At 43.3% G+C, this 24,061-nt stretch overlaps 1 protein-coding gene across 2 annotated transcripts in view; it reads right to left on the bottom strand.

Annotated features, from left to right (window-relative positions):
* KCNAB3 (potassium voltage-gated channel subfamily A regulatory beta subunit 3) overlaps positions 1-24,061 on the bottom strand; it is a 344,630-nt gene that overhangs the window by 5,928 nt on the left and 314,641 nt on the right. For both annotated transcript variants that reach the window (XM_086946036.1, XM_086946037.1), the window contains exons 12-13: positions 15,610-15,730; positions 6,317-6,405 (exon numbers count right to left, since the gene is read on the bottom strand). In XM_086946036.1, coding sequence (XP_086802162.1) covers positions 6,317-6,405; positions 15,610-15,730 — 210 coding nt within the window. The remainder of the gene's footprint in view (positions 1-6,316; positions 6,406-15,609; positions 15,731-24,061) is intronic.

Genomic DNA, 24,061 nt, shown 5'->3' with positions numbered 1-24,061 from the left:
ACCTTATGGTAGCGGCGAGTCTTATCTGTTCTTTAATCATTAGAATCATCTTGAGGGTGGGAAATGCTCTTGTCTCCACTGAGTTGATCCTTGCCTCTCATAAGATCTTACTCTCACTGGCTGTGTTTTATCATGAACCTCAGTGTGTGAAGGGTGTCTATGACCATCCTGAACCTTCTCTTGTACTGGGAGAACGAGTATGGCTTGACAAGCCAGTCATTTAGGTTGGGGGAAAAATGTATCAATGTCCTTCTGCGGCATACCACTACTGTGGCTAGGCATTCTTTAAATACTCTGGGTGCTAACTTGTTCTCAAAGGAAAGCACTCTGAACTGATAGTGGTTTTGGTTGGCAACGATCCTCAGGTACCTTTTGTGTTTGTGGTTCATGTGGATGTGTGAATAAGTGTCCTTTAAGTCTATATTTGCCATATAGTCCCTCTTAGACAGCCACAGGTTGACCTCATGGAATGTTTTCATTTAAATTCTTTGTGGTTTTATGAATTTTTTTAAGAAGCAGAGGTCTGAAATTGGTCTTAAAGAACTGTTCAGTTTTGGAACTATGAAGTATGCAGAGCAGTTTTCCTGATTTATTTCTGCTATGGGCCCAATCTTTATTGCCCCGCCGGCTTTGTAAAAGCTCCTGCACTTCTTGTTGCAGGCATCGCCTTTCTTACTTCAAGTGTGACTTTTTTCTTTGGTCTGCCCCTTGTGCTGTCTGTATCAGTTTTGTGAAATAACTGTGTTGCATAATGTTGAGGATCCATTTGTCTGACGTGACACCCCTCTACTCCTGTAGGAAGGTCATTATTGTTCCCTCTACTGGTGTTTTGTGTTTTAGAGGGGCTGGTATACGAAGTCACTCATTTCAGGAGCTTGCTCCTATGGAGGGTGGCCTCTCCCTCTTGCTCTACCCTAAAAGGGCTTGCACTGAGTTGCTTGGAGCTGCCACTCCTGCGTTGTTTTCTGCTCATGCCCTGCATGTTGGTAAGGTGCCTGTGGCAGTGTGCTCTGCAAACTTCCCCTTCCACGTGCTATCCTCATGGTGATTGCCTATCTGCATTGGTGATCTCAAAACTGCAAAGACCCCATGGCTTTTGCTGTGTAGTTATCCTTTTTAAGCTATCGCAACCTGTCATTTATCAATGAGCCGAACAGTTGTTCTCTGATGAAGAGGATGTTGATGGTGCGTGCCTGCGCTTCTCTCTTGAAACCTGACATTCATAGCCAGGAATGTCTCCTCAGGGTTGCACCTCTGACCATGTCTATGTCTATGTATTTGTTTTTGTATAGCACATAACTCACCATTCAGTCTCAGAGCGCTAGCGAAGGACTGAGCTATAGAGGGCTGGCGTGGGATTTAATATCAGTTGAAAAGCCAAGTTTTAAGATTGTTACGAAAAGTTTTGTGGTTTGGGTCCATTCTAAGAAGTAAAGGAAGGGTGTTCCAGGTGGTAGGGCCTATTTTAGAAAAACTTCTGTCCCCATTTCTGACTGTCCTGACCTTAGGGACCTTTAAATAGTGGTTGTTAGACGAACGCAAGGTTCTCCCTGGGCAGTAGTCTTGGAGCTTTCTCTGCAGGTATTTAGGTCCGAGGCCATTAATGGACTTGTGCACCAGACAACATATTTTGAATGAGATTCGTTTTCTTATTGGGAGCCAGTGAAGAGCCTTCAGGCATGGAGCTGAGGGGGTGCGAGGTGGAAGATCAAGTATAAGCCTTGCAGCAGAATTTTGTAAAGTCTGGAGTTTAGTTAGAGCGCTATCGTTTACATCAGCCAATAGCGCATTACCATAATCAAGGCGGCTGATTATGAGACCCTCAATGAGAGGTTTGCGGGAGGCAAGTGGGAGCCACTTGAAGATCTTCCTAAGGCTTTTCATTAGCCCTATACTGGAGTGGACAACCTTATTTATGTGTGGGGACAGAGATAGTTTGTCATCAATGATGACTCCCAGATTTCTGACTGAGTTTTTTGGGGTTGGGCATAAGCCTAGAGATATTGGCCACCATTCATCTGTCCAGATTTTATTTGCCATGCCAAACAGCATGATTTCCGTCTTTTCTGCATTTAACATTAAATAATTGTTAGTCATCCAATCTTGGATAGCGATCATGCACTGTTGGAATCTCAGTTTGGCATCGGCTGGATTGGGGCCTAGAGTTATCAGAATCTGGGTGTCATCGGCGTAGGATATCGTATCAAAGCCATATGTTTTGATCACCTTCGCCAGTGGGGATAAGTATATATTAAATAATGTGGGGCTCAATATAGAGCCCTGTGGGACACCTTTGTCGTTATCCACATAGGAAGAGGAGAATGCTCCAATCTTGACCTGTGACTGTCTCCCTGATAGGTAGCTTTGAATCCATCTGTGCGCACGGCCTCCGACACCAATCTCCGCCAGCCGTCTTAGCAAAACGCTGTGGGAGATGGTGTCGAAGGCCGCCGACAGGTCTAATAGGATCAGGATAGCAGATTGTTTAGCATCCAAGGCTAGCCGAATATTGTCGACTACCTCCAGAAGGGCGGTCTCGGTACTGTGGCAGGCCCTAAAGCCCGATTGGGAGGTATCCAATAGGGTGTTGTCTTCTAGATATTGAGTTAATTGTTTATTTATTAGGGACTCCATTACTTTGCCATATAGTGGAAGAAGGGAGATGGGGCGATAATTGAAAGGTTGCTTAGGGTCTGCATTAGTCTTTTTTAGAATAGGTCTAACAGTTGCTCTTTTCCATGACGCAGGAAAAATGGCCTGGGCCGTCGACAGGTTAAAAATTTCTGTGATTTCAGTTAGCATGGCAGGAGCTATTTTTACGAGGATCTGGGCAGATGCTGGATCACTTGGGGAGCCTGATTTAACTTTCTTTAATTTGTCGCTGACTTCCTCCTTAGTAAAAGTATTGAATTCCAAGAGGGACTTAGGCATAGATGTTAGTGCCAGAGTCGGTGTGTTAAGTGTGTTTACAACATTTTCCGTTCTGGTGAGTTGTTCAACCTCTACAGGGAAGGTTTTGTGAATAACCTCTGCCTGCTGGCTTTATCTGCAGTGTAAAGGGCAGACTTCAGGCAGATGTTGGCAATGCTCTGGAAGGTGATTCATTACCTCTCCCATTTCTTCCCAGTCCTGGTGGGCATACGCATACCGGAGAGCACTGGCGTTAGTGATCATCCACTGTGTTGCTGCTCCTCTTTCCATTGCATGCCCCAGCCATTTCCACTCTCTTGCTCTCCTTTTCTTGGGGTCTGCCTGGAGATGTGGGAACATTGATCCTCTTTCTTGACATGGTCACAATGATTGAGTCTTCCATTGCATTTCGCCATTAGCACAGTGGGTCGGTCCTTTGAACAGTGTTTATACTTCTTTTCAACCATCGAGGTTATGGCCTTGTAGACTGCTGGTTGCCTCTATGCCTGATTTCCCTCATCTAGAGTGAGGTATTGCATCAGGGGATAATGGATCTTGCTTTGTGAATGTGGGAGGGATTCCAGAGGAATGCATTCCAGCTGAACCCAAACACTGTCCCTCAGGCTTTTCACCCCCAAATTGTACATCACAATTTCATCTGGAAGGGATGGCATTGAATGGTAGGAGTGGACTTCCTCTTCCGGTGCGTCTGCATCAAGGTCTTTTACACAATTTGTCAATGCTGATGGCATCCTGAAATGTTCCCTGGTCCTCCGGGTTTTTGTTCCTCAAAGAATGTCTCTTGCTCTTCTTCTTGTGGCTCTGGCAAGGTGGGTGGCTCGAGTTGGCCCTACTCTGCCTCCTCTCGTCCCAGCTCACCTGAAGACTCCAATTAGATCCAAAATTCATAAAGTAATGCATTGAAACCCCTCTTATTCTGTAGGATTGTTGCCATTTCTTCTTCAATGGGTCTTTTCTTCCACTTGACATCTCTTCTGTAACAATGGTATTTGGAAGCCTCTTCTCATCCTGTTTCACTGTGGTTTCTTGGCAGGCAGAGGTTGAAGACTTGACGGTTGTCCTTGTGGGCAAATTTATGGTGACACATAGGGCTAAACTTAAAGGGAAGGTTCTCCATTTCATTCCATGGTGAATGTCCCCCGCCCTTTAATTCGACTGCATGATCATCTGCCCACATGGTCCACCTATTATTTTGGTGATCTTCAGTATTTTTGGGTTATTTCTCTCATCGCTGTCTATGGATTTCTTTTGTAGTGGAAATTTCGCTTGCTGTCCTCTGTGATTTGTTGAACTTCTCACTCTTCCTTTCCAGCATCTGCAAAGATTCATCTGATGCTTCCAGACCCAACAGCAGAAAATAGAATCTGAAGATGGTGAGGGTGCACATCTGACACATTAGAAGGACAGGCATAGCACCAAAAGACCACAGACGACACCCAAAAATAAAGCACGAGTGAGAAAAGGAGGACTAGGAGGAGTATACCGGACCCAATCACTAGACAGTGGAATAATGCATACCATGTGAATCCAGAAAAGATTCACGTTGCAAAACCTCATAATCTCAAAATTCATTAATTTTCTTGCCAGAGGGACCTTGCACCTTACCTATCTGTCATTGGTGACATCATAATTCTAGCTTTTGTCAGTGTTAACATCCTATGAGAATGGTGAAGGTGGTGAGGATGACTTCTAGGCTGTTAGATTTAATGGAATGGAATGGGATTTATGCTTGGCAGCTCCTTGGAAATAGGATGGAAATTGAGTTATGATTGGTTGGTCTTTGGGAGGGTATATAGAAGAGCCCACGCCTGCTGGCTCTGCAACGGGTAGACAAGGTAGATAGAGGGGCCCATGCATGCTGATTCTGTAAAGGATGGCTATGTATGGATAAATGCAAGACAGACATACGGAGGGTGGATAGATGGGGAGACAGGTACAGTGGTTCTTCACAGAGTGGATATAATGGGGTTGTTAGATGGTGGCTTATTGTAGTGTATAAGGAAAGAGATTCTTGAATGGTGGATCCATAGAGAGTGGATAGAAGGGGTACAAGCATATTCGTTACTTTGTGGGCATACAGATTGGGGTCTAGACATGGTACTTCTTTGGAAAAGTGAATGGAATATGGTACATGCATGGTAGTTACTTGGGGGGTCAATGGAAGGCAATATGCTTGGGGGTTCTCTGGCTTGTCTGGATTGGGAGCTGTGCATAGTGATTTTTTGTAGGGTAAACAGAATGGGGTAAATGCATGCAAGTTCTTTGGAAGGCAAATAGGAGATTAATGCCTACACAGTAGACTTTTAGAGGGTGAATAAAAGCAGAGCCCTAAACGGTGGCTCTTGGAGGATGGATTAAATGGGAGCCATCCATGATGGTATTTTCTGTGTAAACGGAAGGAAGCAATGCATGGAAGTTGTTTGGATGGTGCTGGGCAGGGACTGAGATTCTAGTTCTCTGGCATGGGAATGAGGGGGGTCCATACTCAGTGGTACTTTGGAAGGCACTGGAAATAGGTCTCTGTATCAAGGGTCTATGGAGGGTAAATGGAAGTGGTAAATGCTAGTGGTTCTTTTATGGCTGGGTAGAAGGAACACCATATTCTTAGCTTGTTGGAAGGCAGAGGTTAATGGTTGGTAGTTCTTTGGTTAATAGTGGGTGGGATTCGATGTATGGTGGTTCTATGTCTGCTTATTAGGAGTCGTTCCATGCATGATGGATACAAGGATAGTAGTTGAAAGGAAGAAATACATGTGGGTCTTCAGAGAGTGAATAGAAGGGGGTCATTGTATGGTGATTCTTTCCATAGTGCTGGAATTAAGATTTCAGCAACTCCACCACAAATACTGAACAAGTGGTTGGGTGGAAGGTGTCTACACATGGTACTTCTTTGGAAAGTGCCTGGTGGGAATCTCTACCTAGTGGTTATCTGCATGGTGATAGCAGGGTTATTGCTATTGCTTCTCTGTAGGAGTTGAGAAGGACTTCCTGCCTACTGTTTGGAACGCGCGACTGGCTGGGCGATTTTATCCTAATGGATGTTTGATTGATTCTCTGGAAGAGGCTAGAAAGAATTGCATGCCTATGGGTTCTAAGGGGGATGACTGGATGTGGGCTTAGACTGCAATCTTTTACTGGAGTTTACTGGTCTCTCAGTACCCTTTCTTAGGTGAGAAGTGAAAGAGGGTCAGTGCTGTTAGGGTTTTTGGGTACAGGTGGTGGGAAGGAGCCTTGATCTGCTTTCCTCCTCTGGGGTGTGGATGTGAGGTTATCCTTGTCTCTCTGAAGGCTTAAGGCCCTTCCCGTTGGCTTCCTGTCTGTGGTGGTCACAGCTTCATGAAATGACTCTGCAGGGCCTAATGGTTGTTACAATTGACCATCTTACCTGAATAGAACCCAGGTTTTCTAGCAGTTGTTCAGGACTTGAGACCCCAAGTAGTACGGAGCTCACACCCTCGCTCCTCAAACACCAGGCTGCAGGACAGGTGAAAGAGAGGTGTTTCAGACCAAGTGAACAAAATATATTTAGTTGCATTCTTTTGGGCTTTTCCTCATAACATGTTATGTTGGTATTTTTATTACCTGTTGTGTTCCATATCTTAGAGCCAGATTCGGCACAGCACAGTAAACATTGGATTAGTATTCAGAGACCAATGAACAACACAGACATTTCACATATTCTACATATTTAGTTTCATTTAGTTGTTATTTTATTGGGCTTTTTATATAGCACTCACACTCATTTGCATCTGCTTTAGAGCACTTTCTAGTACTGTAGAGTCAACTCAAGCACAAAGGGTCTGTTATAGAGTTGGGAGTACCTTTGAAGTTAGAGATGTCTGCCGGCCAATGGACATCTCAAATCATTGACAGGAGCCTATGTCACAGCAGTTCCTGTGAATAAGTTAACATTTAGACCGACAGGAATTTCAACATGATCGTACCCTCCGTCAAACGTTTAACTTGTTTTATTTTTTTCCAAAACAAAATACAAGCCCAAAGAGAGATTGTGTTTTTAAATAACCAAAAAATGATGACCCCCAACCATGGGAGTTTTCACCTATGGTCTGCGGGTCATTTAAACATTGCCACCAAGTTTTTCATTGCAGTAAAGGAGAGTGAAGACTGCCCATTCGACCACCCACTCGACCTCCGGGCTGGTGGTCGGATGGCCAAACCTCCAACAGTCCTTACTCCCTCGGCCTCGCAGAGTAGTCTCCGCTGCTGACATACTGAAGGTCCGCCGAACTATATATGAGGCTGGCAGACTTTAGTTTGGCGGAGAGGGTACTCCGTTGCAGTCACAACAGAGTACCTTCTCCACTAAACTCTAAATCAACCCCAAAGTCCCTTGGGTTAAAGGAATTGGGAGCACACCACTTTCATATTAGCACCAGTTCTCCTGTGTGCATTCTGATCTTAGCAGTTCATAGTAGTTTTAGTAATCACAAGTGAAAAGTGTTTACCATCTGTGGTACCTCAGCCAGTGCTGGACGGTGCTGTGTTTTGTAGTAAACGCTGTTCATAAATTTAGAGCAGCTGTAGAGTAGTATGCCAGGGGTGCATGAACTGAGGTTATGGTTTTTCAGATTCTTGGTTGTAGAACTGTATGGACAGGGTGCTTACATTATGTTATCTAGTTCACTGACATGTAGTGGATTGTCTACTAGGCACTGTGTCTTGAAATATGATTGCTTAAGTGGTGGCTAATGATTGTTTCTCAAGACCATGGTGATGTGATCAGAGCAAACCAATGAAAAAGTGATGAGGGACTGGGCCCTTTGGAGTTTGAGAATAGTCTTGACAGGCAACAGTTTGGTGAGATGTGGTGATCATGAGGATTAAAGTTATCTTTTAGGAGAAGGGAAGGATGGACTCACTCCTTCATTCGCGGTTGCACATGGTGGATGATACCTCTTGAAACAGTGTTGTCTGCAGGTATGTAGGAATCTAGTATATAGCGCCAAGACACCCACGGGTAAACGCCGCGCTTTATAAATTTTTAAAATAAATAAATAAATAAATAAGTATATGTAAACTTAAGATGCTACCCTGAGGTTTTATGCTTGCAAGATTAGTGAAGGGGGCCCTATGGATGTTGCGCTAATTCACACAAAAAGAGTAAGTCTATAGGCCAGAAGAGCAAAATCTCCATTAATGCATCACTTCCTGAAGGTCCAACAGTCAGTCGGTGATTTATTGCTGAGTTCTGTATCATCAATACACATGTGATAGATGAGGTTTTGGGATGTCTGTGCTGGACAACATATCTGCTGGGGAGGACATGAAATAAGTCTAAGGCCTGTGGGACCACACAGATGATGGTGAATGTTTTGGGCAGAAAGAAACCAAATCGGATCTGTCTGGCCCATGTGTCAAGGAATGATGTGGAGCAAACAAGAGGTCATCCTTTAACCCCAGACAAATTTGGCCCATTGCTTGTGTTGGTATGACCTCTGTGTGTGAGTATGAATAAGGACAGTGTGTGTTTGTTTATTACTCAGCATGAATTTACTTTAGTGATTTATTATTGTAGCATATGAGCTGTACCCAGAGCTAACAGCCATAGGTCGTCTTGTGGGAAATGAGCACTCTAATAAAGAGAGGCAGACACTGGATTCCTACACAAGCTGTCCTTCAGTGTCCTGCTTGGTATCACCAAAAGGGGTAGCAGACTCACAGGAGAGGCGGGCTGTCATGATATAATATCATGATGTCAGACCTGGTAATTCAACAGTGGGCATGTGACACTCTTTCCCCAATAAGTGTAGGCATTCCTTGCGCCCATCGGGGCACGCAGTCTCCCTTGAACATCTGAAGATTTAGCTAGTGCAAGATACTGGCCCTGCACCTCAAGTCACTCAACCAGTATGTGTGGTCATGTCCCCCATCATTGCTCAGGGTACGTTTATTCACATCCCATAGTCAATGGACAATCTGAGTCGTTTGAAGAGTCCATTCCCACGGAAACATGTTTGGTAAAGAAAATAACTGCCAGGGCGATGCACATTTGCTGGTGTGATAAGCACACCCGTATACAAACCTGGGATCATCATCACATTAAATCTACAAAACTACAAGAATACGACTCAATGGCAAGACATCTGCAAAGAAAATGGAAATAGGTCAGGCTGCCAATTATAAGAACAATTGAATAACTACTGGGGATATTCACAAAGGTCAATTGTGAATAATTTACACATGTAACTTCACTCTTACACTTTTGAATACTTTAATTCTTTTGGCTAATCACAAAAACTGAGCACAAATTGTTTAGAAAATGTAGACTTACATGTCTACACCCTGATGCACATTCACGAGTGTCATTTACTACTAAAAAAAAAGAGTAGTATGTCTAGCAACAGACATGGCCAACCCCTGGTACTATAACATCCCCATTGAAAATAATGAAGCCCAGGACTCAAATATAAACCCCATAGGAAATAATGTTCATTTAAATTAAATGATTGAAAATAGCTAAAAACTTCAATAAATATAATTTAATGTGTAAAATAATTAAACAAAACATTTAGGTGGTACCTTATTTTTTAATTTAAACTTTGGAAAATAATTTTTATTCATTTCAATATATTTACAATAATTAAACATTTATTTTAAAATTTAGTTAATAGTGCTTTAGCATTTTTTGATTAGTTCTAAAAGTAAAATACTTATATGAAATTAATGTATCATACTTTAGATAAAAATATTTTAAAATTTTCCATATTTAATACAAATTCTATATTTCTCTATGCTTTACCATATGGAGATCTCCACATTGACTGCAGAGAAGCCCCTATTGTAAAGTATAGAGAACTTTCTGGCACATGCATCAACGTAGGGTTTTGCGATTCCTAAACAGCGATTTTTAAGGAATCGCTATTTAGGAATCGCAAAAGCCTATGCACGTAGGAATTGCTATAAAAATAGCGATTCCTAAACATTCCTTAATTGCTATTCGCAAATTGCTAGTCGCAATTAAGGAATGCTGTCCCATTCATTCCAATGGGCCTACAGGCCCATAGGAATGAATTGGAGATTGCATGAGCAATTTGCGAGTACCAGTACGTACTCGCAAATTGCTCATGCAATTTCAAGGGTGCAAGGGTGTCAAAATGACACCCTGTTGCACCACTGAAATTGATCTCTGCACATATGTTACACACACATATGCCCTAAGGGCATGTGTGAAACTTTGAAAAATGCACAACAGTGCATTTTTCAAAGTTTTTGCAAATTACCATGAAGTTCAACTTCATGGTAATTTGCTACTCCTATTAGCGAAATCGCTAATTTTTCTACTTTCATGCATTGCATTTAAGGAATCTCAATTTGGGATTCCTTAAAAGGCAATCGCAATTTAGACATTCCTTAAATTGAGATTTTTGCATTTGGGATGATGCATCCCAAATGCAAAAATACCGGTGGCAAAGGGGTGGAATCTGAGAATCTGCCCGTTTGCGACCGGTTTTTGGTTTGATGCATGGGGCCCTTTGTCCTTTTACCATGCAGAGATCTCTGCCCCAACTGCTGAGTCTCTGTTTCTGAAAATTTTGAAAAAAGTAAAAATGTTAAATAAATTTGGCAAAAGTTCATAAAAATATTTTTATGTTAAATATTGATGTAAAGTACATTTATATATTTATTTTAAATGTAGAAATCAAGAACAAATGCTCCAGCACTAATAATTACATTTTAAGCAAAATCTTTAATTATATTGAATGAAATGAAAATAATTAACTACCTAAAGCAAAACAAATGTGTTTAAATTATGCATTAATAATTATTAATAAGTGATGTATACAAATAATTAAAAGTAATGTAATCGTGTTTAATTTAAATGTATTTTTATGTTGATATTAATTTCTAAATTCCAAAATGTTTCTTAAAATATCTTATTGTTTATTTTGATAATTTCTTTATTAATAAACCTGTACTCATTTATGTTTTTAAGTGTTATGAATAATTTAATAAACAATCATTTCCTACCAACCTCCATTATTTTCTATGGGAGGGTGTTGCAGTACCAGTGGTTGGCCTTGTGTAGTGCTTGACTTACATGAGCTCTGAGTTGGAGTAATTAAGTACCATTTTGGGGTCTCATTTTGGCTGCAGTAACTTTAGAAGAGAAGTTTTGTGAATAGAAATGGGCTCTTTTGTTGATAGGTACAATCCCCTCCCTAAGCCCCTCCATAGCACTCACTTAACTCCTCCTTACTCCTCATCATTACCCTCTCCTTTATTAGAAAGTATTCTCCAATTTTTCATCCGCTCCCCAGTCCCTTATACATTTGCTACTAAAATGTATACATATGTGTGCAGGACTCCACAGGTGCAGCAGAGATCGCCACACAAAAAAGATAGAAGCAGAGGCTAAACTCTACAAGTAGGTTTAAGAATAGAATTATTTATTTTATTTGCAGTACTATTGTATATAACTAATGTGTACCACAAACTGATGGCTCCAAAAAATTGTTTACAAACACCATGACACATAGGGCCCAATTGCGAGTCTGGAATTCCGCAGACGGCCAGACTTGTGGAGGCACGGCGATGTCAGCCTCTCCTCCGCCCAATTACTATTCCAGCATTCGGACCGCCAAGGCCCCGCCGCATTTCCACTATTCCCTGACATTGTTGCTGTGGCCAGGAGGCCACAATATGCTTGACGGGACCGCCGCAGTCCGACCAAGCATATTACGAGCTTCCTCTCTGCCTGCAGTGTCATGAAGGTTCCTTCTCCACAAACACCATGGCGGAGAGGAAACAGTGCCTCCTCTGCATGTGGATGCACACAGGGGGCACAATATGTGCCTCCCTGTGTGCATGCACACCAGTTCCTGCACAGCATGGACTTTTCAGTCCTTGCCGTGAAGGAACTGTTTTTGGCATTCCCATTGCGGTACCCATTTTCAGGGCACCGCCTTGGGAACGTAAAAAGAAGCCCGCCAAACAAGAGGAAACTGCTAATTTGGTGGAGGTTTTGACAACAGCTTTGGTGGTGGGGTGGCGGGGCAGACTCAGCGCCGCACCACCAAAATCGTAATAAGGCCCATAGTTGATAAACATCATGTCAACTGCAATGTACATATGCTTGTCAACGCTCCTAAGGTTGAGAAGTATCCCAAAACACATAAAACGATAACCTTCTAATACAAGGAACTGCAAAAAAAACTTGCATGAGATTCATATTGCAATATGCCAGACAAGGCATGAACACAACATGAAAAACTGTAATCCTTATGCATGACTATATCACCAACACTGAACTTCCACCAAGTAGTGTGTAACCATTAGTAAGGCGCTTCAGCACCTCATCAGGGGTAGTAAAGCACTATGGGCCAGATGTACGACACTCAGTGTGTGCAACTTGCAATTTGCTTATTTTTGCAACTTGCAAATTTTGAGTCACAAACAGTGATGTACAACAGTGTCTGAGACACTGTTTGCGATTCCCAAATGGGTCGCAAAGAACCTGCATAATTAATATTCATGAGGCAGGTCGCATTTAGCGTCCCCTTGGTAATGGCAGGCCCTCACATGGGATGGTGTCCTGCTAGGGTCAGTAAACCACCATGTCTGTGACTGCCTTTTCAATAAAGCAGTTTTTTTAATGCACCCCATTTTCTTTAAAGGAAAATAGGATGCATTTTAAAAGTTAAAAAGAAACATTTCAGCAGTTTAATTTTTTGCTTGCTCTTAAATAACATTTTTGCTGCCAATCACTAAGGGGAAGAGGTCCCTTGGGGACCCATTGCCGTTTGCATCTGGCTTACCACCAATTTTAATTTGGTGGAAAATGCGATTGTTTTGCTACCGCATTTGTAGTTGCAAAACATCTTACCTCCCCCTGCGACTCGCTGTTAGGAAGCGATGCCCTTAGCACGCCCTTTCCTAATTATTAGTCACAGAACTTATTTTGCGAGTCAGTAACAGGTTACGAACTCCCAAAATAGGTTTTGTACATGCTACAACCCTATTCAGCAGTCTCAAACAGGCAGAGTTCTCGTTTACATCTGCTAAAATTGGAAGTACATCTGGCCCCTAATAAATATTCATACAATACAATGCTGTTCTATGACCCCTTTAGTTGACACCCTCCACTCTCTTTTCCATGAAATAAAAATGTATACATATTTCACTGTCAGGGTGACCAACTCACTGCAGTTCATTATGTACAGTGTCCTGAACTTTTTTCCTGCAAATTATTGTTTTCAGGTGTGTTAGTTGAATTAGTTCAATGGAAGCAAAACAAAACTACAACACCCAGGTTGCATTAGGTTGTCACAGCACAACAAATTATGTCCAACAAAGGCCTTCAGATTTCCCCTGCTTAAAGGACTGAAACATATTTGAAAATCACCACTTGCAAATCGAGTGTGTTAATTCATGCTGTGCCAGGTCAAAGGTAGCAAATGAGTACAGGAAAGCAGAAAGTGCCCTTTGTGCCTGACTAATGTTGGCCCTTAGGTGAGGTGCAGTGGCAAGTCCTAGAGAGGGTGGGTTAATTGTAAGTGTTCCCATAGCAAATGCTGCAGCAATTGTGACTGCCTGGGAGGGCCAGGCCATCCTGGATCATGAAGTATGAATATGATAGGTGAGGAGGCTGAGTGGAAGAGGCAATTGAGAACATTCTGAGGAAATTGAAGGGCAGCCTCCTATTGTGTATTTTCTTTGGGGTGGTCCGTGCATTGGGGTTCTGTAGCACTAGAAGAGACACAAACCTCCACCTACAATGCAGCCACTGACAGGTCACTATATGGACTGTTTAGTCCCACCACAGTCTGTTGAATTGAAGTAGCCTTGGATGGAGAACAGTGCAGGGGACCAAAAAGGAACAGTAAGTGGGGAACATGCTTGGGCAACATCTGGTTGAGGTAGGGTTGTGGAGAAGTGTGGCTCACTGGTTAGAGCAGGCAGACCCTGAAGCAGAGGTCAGACCCGGGACCAGGGTTCAATTCCCGACGCGGCAGGGTCTTGAGCTCAAATGTCCATGGACTCGATAATTCTCGCTTCGGTGCCTGACCTAACCATGGGTTCACACTCTGCAACTCTGGGCATTAAGCTTGCTTAATCTCCACAACGGCCCCCTGCGGCGGGATGCCTGGCTTTCACCTTGGGGATGCCCTGTCGGGGCTATCTCACAGGGAAAAGCCAGGACGGGTTCCCAAGGCAAGCGCTTAGAGACCCCTGGGTTATAAGCGCTATATAAATCCAACATACAATACAATACAACCCCCCATCCTTGGGGCAAGGTGGATGCTGGCTTCAGAGACTGGTAGCCTGTTAGGTTATGTGCCTAGGACATGTCAGCAGGAACCAGGATAACCCATTTTAGTGAGTGTAGCTGCAGTTAGAGTGTTACTCTACATAAGTGGCCCAAAAGATCAAATACTGTAGCTCTCTACAGTTTGCCCTCACATCAAAGGTGGCCTAGTTTACTATGGTATGGGGCAAACATTTAGCAGGAGGGATGTAGGTTTAAGGATACCATAGAGGTGTTCTTCTAGGACCAGGCACCTTATGATGTGTAAGAAACACCATGTTTAGGGCCCACTTATCTTAAAAATCCTTGTGTAAGGACACTACAGCATGACTTTGATGGAATGTATTGATAGTTTCCTCACATGCTTGTCAATCTCGCCATATCCATCTTTCATTAGAATGCACAATAGAACTCTAGCCCTGCAATGATCCTTTTTAATTGTTGATGTACGCTCTCATGCCCAGACATTCCTTCGCAATAAAGACGCTGGTACTCCAACAGAGGTGACTCTCTCAGTGTGTAAGTCTTGATGGGTTATTATACCCTGAAACAAAGTGGAAGCATTCTCTGTGATGGTCATTTTCCAAATGTAGAGAAGGAATAATAATAATTATTATTATTATTATAAACATCATCAAAATACCAACAGGAGCTACTATTGCACAATTTTGATTGAAGGCTGAGTCAAGCACAGTGCTAGGCTGCAGAACCATGCTCTGCAGATCACCACATTTCATTGTGGTGAGCTTTGGTCTCACTGAGCCATCTTGCCTTCAGGAAAGTGGCTACACACAGCATAATTGTTAGACACGGACACACATCAAAGATGTTCCCCTGTTTACATGACGGGCTCTGCCAATCCTGGTTCCTCTTACTGCGGTAGGACTTGCCTGCGATGAGCGTCCTCCCATAGGCACACCTGCCCGTATTAAAGACTACACACATTTAGTTGAGTTATCATGCAAGATCTTCCTCCATCTGATGGATTTAGAGGGCATACCAGTGGCCTTGTGCCAAGGTGTGAGCCAGAATAATCTGGCTTTGGTAAGAAATATCATGTGCTCCCCAACAGATTAAATCATTTAACTATATTGTAGCTTTGTTTCGGAAGTGGGATCCAACAGTGTAGCAAACCTGAGAAGAAGATTCCTAATAAGATGTTCTGAAGTGTCATAACTGTACACTCTCCTCGTCAAGACAGGTTTGGAGGACGTTAGGAAAACCAAACACAAGAGCTCGTGTGTAGTGCATTTCTCATTCTGATCGCTTTCCTCGCTTTTGGGGATCTTCCAGGAATACAATATCAATTACTGAACCCATGGTTGGTTGGTTTCAACACTATATGTGCTATGGACAGCAAGCACTCTCTTGGCTCCACTATGTACTCAGGTGAACCTAGACTGGGTACTTACCAATAGCCAGCTGAGCCACCGTGCAGCTCATTCTCTCGGCGATTGGCTGCAGTTCCTTAATCTTGGCTTGTTGTTTTTTGCCCTCCTCACTCACTGCCTTCTCCTTGAGCCAGTGGTAACCCTATATGGGTGAGAGAAAGGCAACTTATTTAGGAGAGTGAAAGACAAATGGAGGAGAGGCTACAGCTCTTCTTTTAAGGGAGGTGCCTGTACATGGTCAGTAATTGCCAATTGGTTTCATATACATTCAGGTAAGGGTGTACAAATGATGTCATGAGTGGTCTACAGATCTTGCAAAGGCACCTGTTTAGGTGTACACACTTCACACAATGTGATTGGATTTCATGTGTGCTGTGTATATTGTGCTCATGTGTGGTAACATGCCTGGTCTACTGGTCTCTTTCTAAAGTAATGAATTGGTGTTCAGAAATGGTGCATTGTGAGTGTTCAACAGGAGTTTGTATCTAGTCATATGAATGGTTATGCACATATAGTGCAATATGACTGCTTTACAACCGTAGAGTCCTAAATATTAGAATAAATATATGAAACATTGTAATTGTTCTACAAGGTTTTGTTCAATTGATGTGCAATTGTGGTAACAATTACTTTTTAACAGAAAGTATCCAACAATTTTCAAACACATGGAATAACTTTAATGAATTCTGGAACCTTCATGAATAATAACGCAAAATGTTGGTTACAGAAGAAAGGAATCCTCAACCAACTTCAGGTGGGAGGAAACAATCTTTTTTGCCGCCATTACCGAGAGCCCTCCGGCCACGCCCACTACCGCTAGGCCACGCCCACCGCCAAAGGCATTTAAGCAGCGCTGATCACTAGCGCGAGCCAGAGATTCCTACCTCCTGAGGCGGTAGCCGGGAGAGCGCTTGTCTGCGTTTTTAAAATAAAATTGACTGTGAGACTGTGATTTTATTTACCTACTCCTCTCCCTGGGCACCTATTATTTGCTTATCACATCCTTGGTTTCCCCGCGCAGCGGATTTTAGCGCTGCCGCGGGTCACACCAACAATTTTTTTTGCCGCCGTTACCGAGAGCCCTCCGGCCACGCCCACTACCGCTAGGCCACGCCCCCCCGCCAAAGGCATTTAAGCAGCGCTGATTACTAGCGCGAGCCAGAGATTCCTACCTCCTGAGGCGGAAGCTGGAAGAGCTCTTGTCTGCGTTTTTTAAATAAAATTGACCGTGAGACTGTGATTTTATTTACCTACTCCTCTCCCTGGGCACCTAATATTTGCTTATCACAACCTTGGTTTCCCCGCGCAGCGGATTTTAGCGCTGCCGCGGGTCCCAACAACAATCTTTTTTGCCGCCGTTACCGAGAGCCCTCCGGCCACGCCCACTACCGCTAGGCCACGCCCCCCCGCTTCTCTAAATCATGTGCATTCCCCAGAAGCGCAGCGGGCGCGCCGTCTGCGCGCCGAAGGCACGCCAAAGGCAAGCCCGTCAGCGCCCGTCATCGCCAAGACATCGCCTCTCGCCTGACCCCCCTGGCCAAGTTCTACGGGAAATTCGCCATTATGATAGGGAGCTTCTACTTGCCCTGAACCCTGGCCAGACCTGTGATGAGCTATCAGGCCACCTTGGACAGACATGCTTACAATGTAAGTCTTGTGAATTCGCAACACCTAGGGGCATATTATCAAGGGGGTTTATCTCCGCTTTTTTGGCTTTAAAAGCCAAGAAAGCGGAGATAATTGTATCTCCCTATTACCTAGCTGTCGCTAACATCAGTTAGCGACAGCTAGTAGGAGATAGCAACTATCTTGGGCCCCGCTTTGCATGTTAGTGATATTTATCACTAATGACATGCAAAGTGGGCGTGCCAAGATGTTAGCGACTGGAAACAGTCGCTAACATTGCTATCTCCTATTACCAACTTTTGGAGATATTTGCGCTAAGCGCGAATTTCTCCTAAAGCTAACACCTGCCCCTGAGCAGTTCTTAGCCATGTTATCCAATGGTAGGTGGATAACATGGCTAAGAGCATTAGCTCGGTAATGCATGAATATTGCTGACTTTTCAGCGATATTCATGCATTTCGGCCGATTTTTATCGCTTAGGAGATAAACCTTGATAATAGCAAGGTTCCTAAGCGATAAAAATCGCCGCAGCTCGGCGATAGAAATATCGCCGCTAAACCAACATAGCGATAATTATAGCTAGTTGTTGGTATTATGCCCCCTAGTCCCTGCCTACCTGGGCACAGGTCAGGCTCGTTTAAACAAACTCCTCTTACCGTTCTCCAACTGAATGTTAGATCTCTCGCAAAACACCACTTAGAGGTAAACACACTCCTCCTTGATGAGAACCCTGACATTGCTTCGTGATGACATGACTAGTCTACCGAACCTCACGTTGCCAGACGACTATTTGATCAAGACCTTAAATAGAGACGCTAGGGGCGGCGGCATAACAGTCATCTATAAAAATCAATATATTTGCTCCTTTATTAAGGAAGATATCTGGGGCTGTGAAAGCCCTCGATTTAAGATCATTATGGGCCCACACTTTGCTCTGTCAGGGCTTTATATCTATCAACCCCCTGGACCTGCTTCTAAGTTAATCAAAGCTCTCCTTGAGGTAGCCAACTCTTTGGTTGTGGGTTCGGCTAACTTCACAATATTAGGAGATCTAAACCTCCATTTTGATTTGACTCATGACCTTACCATCAAAAATCTCCTGGCGGACCTTGCGGCCTTACAACTAGACTCTTTAATTCAGACTGCTACGCACTCGGCTGGGCATGTATCAGACCCTGTCTTTACTAATATCCTGGAGGTTAGGACAGATGCGCCCAAACCTGTGGGATGGACAGATCACTATTTAATCAAAATTACTATGATGGTCAGGGAAATGTTCAACAAGGATGAGCCAACCCGGCGCTTCAAGAGGCCTTGGCATAAACTTATAACCAATGACCTCCACTCTACTCTAGGAGCATTCCATTATGAGGCAAATATAGACATCAATATGGCATACGCCGCCTTCCATGACTGGATTACCAGAGGATAAGATGCTCTCATTCCAGCTAAATGGACAAAGGGGCGCAGATCCCCCTCCAACCCATGGTATAATGATACTCTGAGATCCATGCGGAAAGATTGTAAGAAAGCCGAGCGAATCTGGAGAAGGGACTACAAAGAAAGGGATAAAGCATTATATCTGGCCAAACAAAAACTTTATCACAAAGCTATTTGCTCCGCGCGTGCTTCTTTCTACGCAGAAGAAATCAACTGTAGCCCGAACCCCACCAAATGTATTTTTAAATTGGTGCAAGAACTGCAGAGTAGTAGAACCCCTGCCTCCAGTATCCCCTCCGCGCAGCAGTGCGAGGACCTTGCCATTTTCTTTGTAGAAAAAGTGCGAAAAATATACAGGTCATTCCCGCAGCACTCTTTTGACCCACTTAACTCCACTAATTAAAATATTAATGGCACCACATAGACGCTTAGACCAGAAATCTCGCACAATGATTTAACTAAACTCTACAGGAAAGTCAAGTCTGGCTCTCCTGCAGATCCCATGAGGCCGGCTCAATTCATTGAGTCTTTAGAATACTTTCTACCATCCCTGGCCTCTATACTCAATCTTTCCTTATCTTCGGCCAGTGTCCCGACTGTCTGGAAACAAGCATGGGTTTCCCCCATTATCAAGAAGCCTACTCTGGACCCCTCCAAACTAGAAAACTTCAGGCCCATTTCGTTGCTCCCATGGGTGTCTAAACTTGCGGAAGCTCATGTAAGCAACGTATTGTCCCAATATATGCATCAAAATAACATCCTAGACCCATCACAAAACGGGTTCAGGCCGGGCCATAGTACTGAGTCTGCCCTCCTGTCCACGACTGAACACCTCCGGACAATTCTTGATGCCAGTCAGACTGCTGCGCTGATTCTGTTAGATCTCAGCGCAGCCTTTGATAAGGTTTCACATGACATTCTGTTACATCGTCTGGCAACAGTAGGGATTACCGGTCTTGCCCTGGAATGGTTCCGCTCATTTTTGAAGGACAGATCCTTCCGGGTGTCAGCTCCCCCGTTTCTCTCCCAGTGCCATTGCATCGGCCAGGGAGTCCCTCAGGGCTCTGCACTTAGCCCATCCCTTTTTAATCTCTACGTGCAGCCACTTTTGGTAGTGGCTAAGTAGTGGGACCTCACGCTGGTGTCATATGCAGATGACACGCAGCTGGTCATCACTCTCACCGAAGGACCATCTACTTCGGCCTTGAGATTCAGGAGTGGGCTGGCTGCAGTAGCCCAGTGGATGACGGACAATTGCCTGCAGCTCAATGCAGGCAAGACGGAGGTGCTGCTTGTCGGGAGGAATACCAGCTATTGGAACGAGCACTGGTGGCCCTCTTCTTTGGGCACCATTCCACCGCCTAAATCCTTGGTCAAAAACCTGGGAGTCTGGATAGACTCCTCGCTTAGCTTCCAGACCCACTCAAAAAAAGTGGCAGCTACCTGTGTAGGCCTGCTGAGGAGTCTTAACCCGATACTCAAATTTTTTGACTCTAAAGTCCGGCAACTCATTGTACAATCCACAATCCTCTCTCGTTTGGACTATGCCAGTGTTTTATTTTTGGGCGCCAACAAAGCGGAGATAGCGCGATTGCAACGAGTTCAGAATTCGGCGGCAAGATCCTTGGTGGGTCTTCCCCGCAGATGCTCTGTCAGAGCTACCATTCGAAAGCTGCATTGGCTTCCAATTGAATCTCGTATTCAGTTTAAAACCCTCACCCTGGCATTCAAGATCCTCAAATCCAGATGCCCAGGACTTCTGCGCCCGCTTCTAACACCCTATGTGCCACAGCGCAGTCTGCGCTCATTAGGCCAACACCTAGTGATTGTACCCCGCACCAAGCTCTGCCGTATTGGCGGTCGCTCTTTTAGGGTTCTGGGAGCTAAGATCTGGAACTCCCTACCATTGAATATTCGCTCTTTGGAAAACCTGTCTGCCTTCCAGAAAGCCATTAAGACCCATCTGTTCCCCTCTCCTTAGGACTTCCTGTCTCAGCTCTACCTCCGCTATTGGTATGGTACTTGTGGATCCTCAGCGCCGGGACGCCTCTTTGCTGGGGCAGCTGTTCAAAATGTTAACATAACATAACATAACATGTGATGGAGCAGCTGAGAATTAAAGAGCTGCCTCTGTATAATATTGGATAATCGAAAGGACATGTTGTGAAATTTACAGGAGACCAAGGTCAATGGTGTAGAATAAAGGAGTTTCTCCAACCTGAAAAATGTTTCTTTAGGAATAAAAGAAGAACCTGCCCGTCCATGGAAATCGATCTTCGGTATCTGCTCTCCACCACTCCCAAATATCTGGTTCAGTTAAAAGTAGATACACTTGCGGTTCTGAAACTAAGCTCCTGTTTTATGAGGTGAACCATTTTAAGCCCTTTCATATATGACCTTCCCTAACACTGAAGCAAAAATGCTGATAGCCATCTTCCCAACTCCCTCTCATCTTTCTGGGCCCTCTCCATCTCCCCAAGCCTTTCAATTCCCAAAGAGAGTCAAGGAGTAAATGTAAAATCTAAAATAAACTGAAGGTCATTTTCCTATATAGTCAAAACATTTGACTGATTCTGACTAAGATCCCCAGTCGGCACCCTGATTCATTGAAAGTGACAGTGACACGTGTAAGCCTTGCCTTCCAAAAAGTGATCTTGCTTCACCAGCTGAGCTTGGCAGACACTTCCACTGGATCTAAAAAAAACAAGAACTCCTGAATTCTAAGTATGCATGATTTGATTCATCTCTCTCGAGCTCCTCCTTTATGGCCACAATGACTGCAAACAGACTCTTCAATATTTCTCCTGGAAGCAGAAAGCCGCCAAGACTTTCCAGCATAAGTGCCATCCCACATCCCACAAGAATCCTGCAGTTTAGCATTTTAAGCTATTTTTTTACTGTTTGAAAAAAACATAGTAAGAGATTTTCCTGTGTTAGTTCATTTCTGCCCCAAAGACACTTTGATCCTTCCTCCAAGATATTCCTCTGGATACCCACTATGAAACATCATCATAGGTCTGTAGTAACTCCGAACCTTCGGAATCCGGATCAACTAAGGGTTGTCACCAAGATCGAAAAACTGGTGTTAGCTAATTCCAGTGCAACACAATTCACCACCACCACAGGTTAACAACTTGATACCAAGCGCTCTCCCACTTAAGGAACACTTCTTAATCTATACGATTTTGGATGTTCTCCAGGAAAAGAAGGTTCTGTATCAGCCTGCCAAGATGTACACTGAAGGCCTCTCAGAAGGGTCACTTTATTAGTTGGTCTTGACACCTGTATGAATATGTCTTTCTATCTCCTCTCCTGTTGCTTATAGTATTTATGCTATCTACTGAAATCACATCCAGAAATCAATTTCAGATTAATGGATCTAGGGAGTCTTCAGAACAGCCATCCCTCACATCCAAATAGTTTTTCTGGCCAAACTAAAAGAATTTAATACAAGTAAATCCAAGCCTATTACCATTGGGGCCTAGGGCAAGAGAGGAGACTAAATATGCATCTGTTGCTCCATTTCAATGAGCCTTGATTGATCTAGGCAATCAACTATGACACTGAGTATGCAAATCAGAATTTTGACTCCTAGGCCAATAGTCATTAGCGACAATTAAATTTGGTTGGGTAGCCAATTACAGCATTGTACCTGTCCATACATTGTGGATAAATAAGGACTATGGGACAATCTTCTGGAATTGAAATAAATTCATGGGAGAGAAAGAGACATGTGAGGATGGTTGTGTTTGTGTGTTGTGTGTATGTATGTGTGACCAGACCAGTCCACATAGTGTTGAACAAGTCAGAAAAATAATCTTTGTGAGGACCACAGCACTAAAAGAACCGGTCCGCATAGTATGTTTAGTAAGTTCGAGCAAGTGTATCAAAAAACTAAAAGCACAGTTATATTTACTTTGGTTCTTTGTATAGGTTTCCCAAGTATCAAAGCGCAAGGGGAATTATCGCTTCATTATGGTCAATCGATGGCCAATGTGTGTGTATACAACAATATTGCACCCACAATCCACAGCTAATAACATAGCATGACAATGGATACAATAGCTCTTTGTGATGATAGGCTATGATTTCAAGCAGTGTGCAATTGGTTAAATTAAGTTATTCAGCTTTTTAGTGTGATATATAGAATGTTTGTCAAGTTACTGTTAGGGTAGTTTTATCTGCAGCTCTGAAAGATCAAATGTATTAGATGCATGAAACACGTATACGCTGATCAGTAATGTATGAAATGAAAGAATAATACATGAAAACCATGAAAGGAAACTAATAAATTAATTTTCATCAGATGCCTTTATACCCCATCTTTCAGCTACAGAAATGTTCAACAAAAGGCTTAAATTAATGAAGTGGAACCACCAATACGGCTATCAATGTGCAGGTGGCTTTTTTTTAATGTGTTGCCGTTCTTGTAGATGGAGTAAATAATGTGGAAATGGACCGACCGATCAGGTTCTATCATGGCCAGCACAAATGACAGCTGGAACCACTGGCCTTTCCAAGCTGATAATCTCAGGTCTCTTTGTCAGTCAACCTATAGACCACCAAGTACACCTCCAACCTTATCTAAATGTGCTATGGACTATTTGATTGGATTGTCTGCTCTTTCCTATAGTCTCATATTCTGGGAATCAAATTGCTCTTAGAGAATTCAGATCCAGCAACCACTGCTCACTTCATATGATAATCTCAATCTAGGACATCATCTTTGGTACTCAAATCTTTGGGGTTGCTATGATCCTACATTTTCAACCAATCCTACAAGTAGAAGGAAATGTTAAATCTTTTCACCTTCCTTTAAGTTAGTAAACTTACAAACTTATTGTCTTCAAACATACCTTTTTGCTAGTTGAATCTACATCTGACCTAGAAGTCACACAGGCAAGCAGGAATGGGTCTACCAAGACCTCAGTAGAAGAGTAAATTGACCATGTTATGCTATTTGAGCCTAGAGAGCAGAGTTAACTCTTCTAGCGGCTATTTAATTATGTTATGGGTTTGCACTATGCTTAATGGCAACAAGTATTTGACAACTGCAACATAATAAAGCAGATGAAAGGACTTTGAAAATGGCCTCATTGTGGCAGTTACTAAGACCAAATGAGGAAATAAACTTCACGTCTTTCTGGTCTGGAGATTTCTGCAAAGTCCATGTGGTACTCTGTGAGCTGTCATACATTTGTTCTTTAATCCACGTGTTGTTTCACATCTCCACATTCACCATGAGATTGTTATACCTGAATTTGTATAGAGAACCCATTCTGGAGAAACATAAGAAAATTACATTTTCTGGGTCTAAGAAAGGATTTCATGTTTTACCTACAGAGATAAGCTGCTTTTGTAAGCTGTGGTGTGATGATGTGTTAGACAGGCAAGCTTCCATCCACCT

The sequence above is a fragment of the Lissotriton vulgaris genome, chromosome 12 (assembly GCF_964263255.1).
Source record: "Lissotriton vulgaris chromosome 12, aLisVul1.2, whole genome shotgun sequence".
Lineage (NCBI taxonomy): Eukaryota > Metazoa > Chordata > Amphibia > Caudata > Salamandridae > Lissotriton > Lissotriton vulgaris.
This window is presented reverse-complemented; position numbering and strand designations above follow the sequence as displayed.